Genomic DNA, 9,732 nt, shown 5'->3' on the forward strand with positions numbered 1-9,732 from the left:
TGTCTAGAGTTCCTCTAATCATCCCATGCTTTCCCCCTCCCACCCTATTATGAGTCAGCCTCCTTATATCAGAGAAAACATTTAGCATTTGGTTTTTTGGGGGATTGACTTACTTCACTGAGCATGATATTCTCCAACTCTATACATTTACCTGATAGTGCCATGATTTTATTCTCTTTTAGTGTGGAATAATAGTCCATTGTGTATATATGCCTGTTTTTAAAATCAGAACTGTAAGTTCCTTAATCTGTTTTTTTTTTTTTTGGCTTAAGGGAAAACAAACAAACAAACAAACCTTTAATCTGTAAACTGGCAGAAAGGATCTATCTCCTTGCCATAAATGGTTCAAATTTCTTAGACTGAGTAAAAACATAAATTGTGTGTACCTAAAATATAAATTTTAAATGTGCATCTAAACACATTAAGTTTAGTGTTTTGCCAGGCCTGGTAGCACATGCCTGCAATTGCAGCAGCTGAGGAGGCTGAGGCAGGAGGATCATGAGTTCAAAGCCAGCCTCAGCAATTTAGCAAGACCCTAAGCAACTCAGCAAGACCCTGTCACTAAATACTATATAAAAAAGGGCTGGGGATGGGGCTCAGTGGTTACAAACCCCTGGGTTCAGTCCCCAGTACAAAAAAAAAAAAAACAGAAAAGAAAAAAAATCGTGGTTCCATTAAGATTTACAGATTTTCGACTCTCATATACTTCTGCCAAAAAAAAAAAATCCACATTAGTTAACATCATAGTTGACCTCCTGAGAAAAGTCTTAAAGTACTGGGAAGCTATCAAATTCATGATGGTCAATACAAGTTTTCCAAAATTTCAATATTTCTTTTAAACTTCATTTTTCTTGAAACCTCAGATTTTTATCATTGGTAATAAATGACAAAATGTGAATTAGTTCCCCTGAGGTGCTAAGCTTCCTTTTTCATTTTCAAGAACATGTCTGCCTTGTTGCCCAAGTCCAAAATTCCATGGCTGGTCGGTCATCCGAAGAGGATGAGAGAGACCTGAAGCACCACGTGGGTATTCCCCATTGGTCACACAGGATATTGAAAAGACTGGTACTTGGGGGTCGAGATTTAATGGAATTAATGATTAGGCTACTTTTTCCTGGGTGTTGTCAACGAAAATGACCCGCTGGCTTGTTTTGGTTGGAGCACCTGCTAGGGAAGGAGCAGGTGGCCACTAGGACTTGCCCGGCCCCCTGCCCAGGCGGCAGCAGTGTCATCCAAGGTTGCTTTTGTACCATGATGCAGATCTCAACATGTGGCAGAGACAGAGTGTCTCAATGTTATAATGAAAATAGTTTTGACATCATAAACCAGAGGATCTTGGGGACTGTCACTTTAGACCACACCTTAGAACGGCTGCTAGACACATTTCAAGCCTCAAAAATAACCTCAGTTCAATATCTGATGGTCCCTCTTGCTGTCTGTGAGTGCCTCCGTGTGGCACCTTTTGAGGTGACATCACTGATTTATAGGTATTCAGGTGTTCTCTAGCTTCCCCCTCAGAAACAGTGCTGCCTGATGTCCTTGTGCTGACCTGGTCTTGAGGTCAAGGAGTACCCACTAGAGTTCCGCTCTGCCCACCGCCTGGGCTCTCACGCACCTGTTGTTTGCAGGTGGAGCATGACCCCGCCCATGGTGAACGCTTACTATTCGCCCACCAAGAACGAGATCGTGTTTCCGGCTGGGATCCTGCAGGCGCCCTTCTACACCCGCTCCTCGCCCAAGTAGGCCATCTCTGGTGCTGGTGCCCTGACGGATCCCCTGCCCCTCAGCCAGCCCTGTGTCTGCAGCTGACCCTGACAGCCATCTCACTGAGCCATCTGTGCCCTGGTGGCCCAGGTGGCCTAGGATTGCAGCGTCGTGGGTGCAGAGCGCAGCAGCCCCTGTCCCCTGCCTTCCCTCCAAGGGTCTCTGGGGCCGAAAGCTCCTGCAATCGGGAAACGTGGCACAGTCGTGCAGTCAAGAGCCCCATGTGGGAAATACTGCTGTGACGGTGGCTTAGAGCAGTTGCAGCCAGGGAGTTGGCAGGGTGAGGGCGCTGACCTAGTAGCTGGACTCCCGGGATGACTGCGTGGAGCTTGGGAAGAGGCACTGGCCCATTCCCAGGCTTCGTTTGCTTTAAAGCTTAACTGCTAGTCTGTGGGAGGGGACAGTGATCCTCTAGAGTGTCCAGCACGTGCATGTCACCCACAGGGCACAGCTGGCTCCCTTAGACTGCCCAGCCTCCCACTGTCTCCAGGGCTGTGTCCCACAGAGCCCCTGCTACATCTCAGGCCCAAGAAGTGAGGGCCACATGGCAGGGCAGGAGCCAGAGGCCTTGCTCTCACTTTGTGTCTCCCTCCAGGGCCTTAATCTTTGGTGGCATTGGTGTCGTCGTGGGCCATGAGCTGACTCACGCTTTTGATGATCAAAGTACAGGTTCCTTGGAGTCCCTCCAGACAGAGCCCATCAGCTTCTTAGCCCCACTGCCTCTGCTCCCTGGGACTTAGCTTTGGAGAGAAGGACCAGAGTCTAAACCCTGGCTCGGCCGCTTGCCAAATGCTCTCACCTCGGCAAGTCACATCATTCTCCAAGCCTCCGTCTCCTTATCTGCAAAATGGGTGCAACAGGTCCAGGTGGGGGTGGGGAGGATCGTGTGAAGGCTATAGTGAGCACTTTCTGCAGGGTGCTGGGTGCTCGGTGCTCAGTAGGAGTCAGGAGTCAGAGACATGGAAGTCACACCCTCCTCAGCAGCTAGTGTCCATGGTCTTCCTCAACTGCCCCCTGCTCGGGGACAAGAAGGAAGTGGCAGAGACCCTGGAAACCAGGCCTGTCATGTGCTCCTGATTCTGCCAACTCCACTGGCCCCTTGCTGGATCCATTCCTTGGGATCCAAGGCCCTTGGCCAGTGGAGATCCACCCTGTGCCTCAAACCTTTGTACAGCCACATGGCCGCCTGCCTGGCCACTTTTCCCCACCCTCTCCACTCGGTCTGGCCCGTCCTCTGGCCCTCTGATGGGCATCCTGTCCCTGTACAGGCTGGAGGGTGGGGTCAGAGAGGGGAACCGACTTCCCACTGGGAGGGAAGAAGAGCGATAGTGCCACTCCTGCGCTCTGACCACAGGGCGGGAGTATGACAAGGATGGGAACCTCTGGGCCTGGTGGAGGCCTTCAAACAGCAGACGGAGTGCATGGTGGAGCAGTACAGCAGCTACAGCGTGAACGGGGAGCCGGTGAACGGCCGCCACACCCTCGGGGAGAACATCGCAGACAACGGGGGCCTCAAGGTGGCCTATCGGGTGGGTCTGCTCCCCCTGTGCACCTGTCCAGGTCCACATCTGTCCAGATGCCTCATCAGTAGGTCAGCGTAGAAACGCCTGGCAAGCTGCAGGAGTGCTGTGCCTCGGCTTCCTCGTCTGTCGGTGGGGGTGGGGAGGACGTGAGCACTGACTGTGGACGCAGCACCTGAGCCGAGTGCCCAAGGCCTTCTGCTTGGAGACCACCTGCTTGAGAGTCCCAGGAGAGAGCCAGGGCAGGGTCCACCTGCAGAGCCGGCCCCTTCTTGCCTTTGCGGGGGAACCCACTGCCAGGTAGGGCAGCAGGGCCCAGGAGGACACTGAGCACAGAGCCAGTTCTGGGTTCCGATCCTAGTCTGGAGTAAGTCGCTACCATTTGAGCCCATTGGCTTGGCTCTGAGCCCCTGACCTGCACCCTCAGGTGGCCAGAGGTGAAACCAAGTGACTCAGACACGGGTCCCGGCCTGAGAGGCAGCCTGGCGACTCACCAAGGGAAAAGGGCCAGAGGCAGGGGGTAGTGGAAGGAGTCAGGAGCAAGGGCCTCTGTCACTGAGAAAGGAGCTTGGTTCTATTCTGGCGACAGTGAGAACCACTACAGGGTCAAACAGGAGATATGATCTTATTCCTTCTTTAAGGCAGGTCTGCAAGCCGGCAGCCCATGGGCAAATCCAGCCCCAGCCTGTCCCCGTAGGTTTGGGGGACCTGGCCACATTGTATTCACAGGTTGCCTGTGGCTACTTTTGCACTCTGAGCGCAGAGGAGGATAGTTCAACAGGGACCGGTAGCCCCAAAGCTGGAACATCTACTCCGGCCCTCACAGAGGAGGTCTGCCAACACTCGCCCTAGATGGTTCGCTCGAGTTGCCACATGAGGAGGGGACCAGGCTTGTGTCCTCAGTTCCTCTGAATTAGGGAGACCCATTGGAAGCTGTTGTGAGGTTACCCAGGCTAGAGGGGGAAGGGTGAGGAGGGTCAGTTTTGGGGTGTTTGGCTTGGCTGGAAGAGTTGGGGGGAACTCTGAGCCTGAGTAACTAGGAGGGTGGTGGTGCCATCCTATGGTGGCAGGTTTGGTGAGGGTTCATGTAAATGACTTCTTCCTTCTGTGCCATGCTGACTTGGATGTGACCTTGGGTTTCCAGCTAAGGCAGTTGAATATCCAGATCAGGGAAGAGGCTGGTGCCAAAGTGCACATTGGAGAGCCATCAGCATTGTGTGGTGTTTTAGGCCATGGGGTCGATTGCACTCCCCTTTAGGGAGGGAGCAGAGAAAGAGGAGGGATCCTCCAGGCTGAGCCAAGGCCCAGAACTCAGAAACCAGCCTCAGCCTGCACACTAGCCCCTCGCCCCTCTGTCCTGGCTGCCCTCAACCTCTGGCCTTCTCTCCTCCCAGGCTTACCAGAACTGGGTAAAGAAGAATGGGGAGGAGCAGACCTTGCCCACGCTGGGTCTCACCAATGACCAGCTCTTCTTCCTGGGGTTTGCACAGGTGAGTTCATTAGGGGAACAGATAAGGTCCCCTCCAATCACCAGCTCCCTAACTCATCAGACCGTCTTCAGGTCATTAGCCTGTGAGGAGGTGAGCTTCCTGTCATTAGAGAGATTCAAGGAAGGGCCAAGAAAGAATACTAGTATCCTGTATGTGGTGGAGAAGGCCCCTCCTGGTTCTGGGGTTCTAGAAACTTCTTAACATAGCCAGACACGGTAATGCATGCCTATTATCCCAGCTCCTTGGGAAGCTGAGACAGGAGGATCACCAGTTCGAGCTCAGCCTCAGCAACTTAACAAGACTCTGTCTCAAAATAGAAAATGGAAAGGGCTGGGGAAGTAGCTCAGTGAGAGAGCAGCCCTGGATTCAGTCCCCAGAACCGGGGGAGAAAGAAATCAAGACCCACCAGGTTGGCACTTGAGTTGGCCTTCAGTTGATTCCCAGAGCTGCCTCTCGAGAGAGTGTCCTACCCAGAAAATATGAAATCTGGACTAAATCCAAGATTTGTAAAGTGGAGTTTAGGCAGAATCCCAGCCTGGTACGTTGGTGTCAGACAGAGAACCGGCTCTGGCTGAAGAGACACAGCTTGGTGACACCTGCGTCAGAGAGGGGCATAGGCGCACTCCAGCCTCCCCTCCACTGAGGAGGCCAGGGGCCTTCCTGAGTCCTTGGGGTGTGAGCACCAGGCGAGGGCTCATTCCAACCCTGCAGTGGTGGGACCAGTCTGGCGGCCTCAGGGCCCCACAGTGACCCCAGCTTCTCCCCCTTGTTCCCTCAAAGGTCTGGTGCTCTGTCCGAACGCCCAAGAGCTCTCACGAAGGCCTCATCACCGACCCCCACAGCCCCTCTCGCTTCAGGGTCATCGGCTCCCTCTCCAATTCCAAAGAGTTCTCAGAACACTTCCACTGCCCCCTTGGGTCACCCATGAACCTTCATCACAAAGAGCCAAGACGGAAGAGAGGAAGGGGCTGAGGATGAGCCCCCAGGGGAGGCTGCCAAGTCTGCCCCTTCTTCCAACCCCTTGGCCGCCCAGGGCCCCTTCCCCGAACTGGAGGGTTTGCAGCCGGCACTGGGCCGGGTGGGGGTCCTCTGCATACCCGAGTTGCTCCCCTGTGCAGACCGGCATCCCAGCGAGCACCAGATCCAGTGGGCATTCGGGTATTGGGCTGGTGGCTCACCAGGCCTGGGCCCCACAGCGACAAGGGCCGGGGGACACAGCCCCCTCGCCCACATCCAGCACCACATAGACCACAATTACCACTGTGTCAAATGCTTTAAGATCTATTTTTGGGGAAACTATTTTTTAAACATTGTGGAATACACTGGAAATCTTCAGGGAAAAATGCATTTAAAACACTTTTTTTTTGAGGGAAGGATTGTTATATTTATTATGTTTTCTTTTTTTTTTTTCCTAAATAACCTGTGGACAAAGGAAGCCCCACTGATTTACCCCCTCACTGCAAGGCTGGGCTGAGTCAGGAACACACACACACACACACGCCTGCCCCACGCCACTAAGCAAATCCTCTGACTTTGGTTACTACTGCATGGTCACCCACAGACAGGAAATGGGGGAGCCAGGCAGAGGCCCAGTTCATGGCCAGCTGCTCTCAGCTTGCTGCCCCTGTCCCCGGAGCTCAACCATGGAAACCCCAGCAAGGAAGATTTCATCCCCACAGTTACAGCAGGGGACTGATGGCTATGGCAGATGAAGCCAGGTCTGAGGGCACCCCAGCTGGAGCAGAGGGCCCTCCAAGCACCAGATGCTCACAGCTGACCATAGACCTTCTCTTTTGGTCTTTCCTCTTCAGGTAACCCCCGGGACCTGTTGCTTCTCTGTAGCAACACCGCCACCCCAGCCATTCTGGGCTCTGCCTTGCAGGATCCCTCTCCCCCAAGGGAAGGAGGAAAGAGAATGTCGCTCTTGTCTGCAGCAGGGTCCAGATCCTCCCCTGAACTCCATCCTCAGCCCCAAGCCTGGTCAGCTTCCAGACCAGTTCTCTAGTGCCTTATCTGAGGCTGCGGCCTGGGCTGTGCTGAGGAGATGACCCCTGCCCCAGTGGCCCCTGGCCTCCTCAGTGGAGCCCCCGAGTGTCCTGATTGGAACCCAAGGCCATACTCCCACTCCCGATGCTCACAGGGCCACCCCTCAGCCCCCAGGAGCTCTGGCCTGCAGGGCTGTGACTCTGGGTAGTAGAAGTTAGATGCCGCTGCCCTCACCCTGGCCTCTAGCAATCAAGGCCCCCTGATTTAGATCAGGACGGCCCTTGCAGCTGGACAGGCTCCCCTCCTTTGACAGGAGGCTAAGGGAAGGGTTTCTCAGCCCAGTCTAGCCCGTGGAGTCAAGAGACCAAGAAGGTCACCCCTTCTAGAGGCCACAGCTCCTCCCAACAGCAGATGCTCAGGCTCCACCAGGTAGGTGGACCCGACTGCAGCCGCACAGCAGCCCCCGTGAGAGATTAGGCCCTGCCCCATGGCGCGCCCCTTACCGAGGAAGCCTTGTCCAAGAGGCACAGACAGCTCAGCCTTGCCCTGTGAGCTCGGGTCAGCAGGAGGCTTGCAAGTAGGCTCCAGGTGAGGCCCCTGTTACTCACAAACAAGTTCAAGGCCTGGGAGCTCTTTGGGAGAAAGATAAGAAGGAACCAGGGAAGGAGCTAGAGCCAGCCACCTGGGAGGTGGGCCTTTCCCATCCCTGCGCCTCCCTGTGCCTCTGCTGCCCCACCCTCCTGCCTTCCCCAGGTAAGGGTGGTCCTGGAAACTGTCACACCACCAGCCAGAAGCAAGTGTCTTGGGCTGCAGTCTAGCCAGAGGGAATGGAGATGGCACTCCCTGTCAGGATGTGCGGGGGCAGGGGGAGAAGCCCAGGCCCACGCAGAGGCAGGGTCCCCACTCCCATTGCCCCTCCACAGTGTCAAGGCCAAGGAGAGATGGGCAGTGCACTCCCAAGACCAGGGGAGCCACAGGACTTGCTTCTCTGTGGGCACATGGGTGTGGGGTTTGGAGGTGGGAATCTATTTTTTGTATTATGTTTTGTGCTACTGTAGTTTTGTGTGGAAATATTGTAATTAAAATAAAGTACTTATATCGAGAGCCACTTGTGTCCGAGTGTCCTTCCAGGGTGCTGTGCATCCTTTGGAACCACAAGAAAGCCCCAGCCAGCCCAGAATGGCCCACCCTAGCCTCACTAGGAAGAGGCTTTGGACCCTGAGGAACAGCTGGGGCTTCCTCCTGCCTGCGCCCACCTAGCCAACCCCCACCTAGCCAGCCGGGCTTCGTGGGCAGGCTTGTGTGCACCCCCTACCCGTGAGAGTGATGTGTCTCATGGCCTTGGGCCAAGGGGCTCCCTGGTCAACGTCATGTTTCCATTATCTCAGAGCCAAAGAGCTTCTGGATCTCAGATACTTGGGCAGGGCAGGCAGGAAATTCAAAGAGGTCCAAAAAACAGCCTCCCCTGGCTTTTACATATGTACTTCCCGCTGCCTGGAATGTTCTGACTTCCCCACCTGGTGAACTCCTACCACCTTCAGTGCCCCACTCACCATCACCTCCTCTAGGAAGCTTCAGGTCAGCATGGGGGGGCTCACACAGGCTTTCCTCTCCTTCCAGAGGGTATTAGTTTACTAGGGCTGTTGTAACTAAGTACCACAAACATGGTGGCCTACAGGACAGATTGAGGTGTTGGCCTCCCAAGTCTCTGGGGTTACAGGTGTGGGTCACCAAGCCCGGCCTGACTCTACCTGTCTTTAATAGGAGTAGGTCATTTCTCTTGGACTCTGTTTCTCTGGCTATAAGACCTACAATGTACTCTCTTCTACTGTCTTGGTAACCATCAGATATGGGCGACAGTAAGGATGCCAGAGCTCAGATGCTTGAGCTCAGACTGTCCCCACGAGGTGCGAAGGGGCCTGCGAGGCCCATAGGCCCCAGTGTCTCTCCCCCGGGCAGCTGGGAGAGCCCCCTCCCCTCCAGCTCTTGTCCTCAGGAGAGCAGCCTGTTTAAGGAGAAGGTCCCTCCCTGTCACTGGCTCCCACCTCTTGTGTTTGACCCTGTTGTGTCCTGTTTGCTTTGTCTGGGGCAGTGCCAGGGATTAACCAGGCCTCAGGCTGCAAGCACCACCACTGAGCCACACCCCAGGCCTCCAGCTTCTTTCTGGAGCCCAAACAGGCCAAGCCCTTTCCCACTGAGGCTCTGGGTCCCTTTTGTCCTTCAGGCTGGAATGTTCTCTGCCCAGAGGGCACACCCCTCCCCAGCAGGATGGATGCATGAATTCTGTTTAGACCCGCCATGAGTCACGTGCCTATTGGAGTGCAGCCATGGGCAAGAGTTCTCACCCCGCCTCCCCTGAAGCTCACAGTTTGTGGGACAGAGAATTTCTCAGCCCTGATGCTCAGAGGAGGTGTCATTCGGGGACACTGGGTTGCAGGCAGGAAGTGGCTGAGCTGGGTTCTGAACCCAGGCCACTCAATTGGAAAACGTGAGAAGCCGCTAGAAACAGAAAGCCCCAGGGATGCCACATGTGCAGAACACGCATGCACGTACACACACACACACACACACACACACACACACGCACACACACACACACATGCATGAAGGCACAGGATGGAGGAGCTGGCTGCTGCCCACCCTTTTCCCAAGAAGGGAGACCTAGCTTTTAGCCACCCTTTCCCCAGCCCTGGGCCTGCAGATGCCCTCCCTCCAGACAGGCCACCTCCCAGGGACAAAGAACAGGCTTCTTCCTCCCCAGGCCGGGGTCCCAGGGCCCTTGCCCGCCCCCATCTTCCTAGATCCTTGCCCAACCTTGTTCCCCTCCCAAGCAGGACTGGAAACCCCAGCCTGGCCTTCAGACTTCACCCAACACATGTGGAAACACACAGGATGTAACTTGGGAACAGCTGGAAAAAGTAAGCAATCTGTAACAATCGTGTAAGCAGAAGGGCCTGCAGAGGCCTTTGAAA

At 54.8% G+C, this 9,732-nt stretch overlaps 1 protein-coding gene across 1 annotated transcript; it reads left to right on the forward strand.

The window, feature by feature from the left end:
- The first annotated feature begins 3,178 nt into the window (after positions 1 to 3,178).
- LOC143386161 (endothelin-converting enzyme 1-like) lies at positions 3,179 to 5,746 on the forward strand. The gene is made up of 3 exons (XM_076841439.2): positions 3,179 to 3,293; positions 4,679 to 4,774; positions 5,555 to 5,746. The coding sequence occupies exons 1-3, from the start codon at positions 3,186 to 3,188 to the stop codon at positions 5,744 to 5,746; spliced, it is 396 nt and encodes a 131-aa protein (XP_076697554.1). The 5' UTR covers positions 3,179 to 3,185.
- The last annotated feature ends 3,986 nt before the right edge of the window (positions 5,747 to 9,732 follow it).

The sequence above is a fragment of the Callospermophilus lateralis genome, unplaced genomic scaffold (assembly GCF_048772815.1).
Source record: "Callospermophilus lateralis isolate mCalLat2 unplaced genomic scaffold, mCalLat2.hap1 Scaffold_1018, whole genome shotgun sequence".
Lineage (NCBI taxonomy): Eukaryota > Metazoa > Chordata > Mammalia > Rodentia > Sciuridae > Callospermophilus > Callospermophilus lateralis.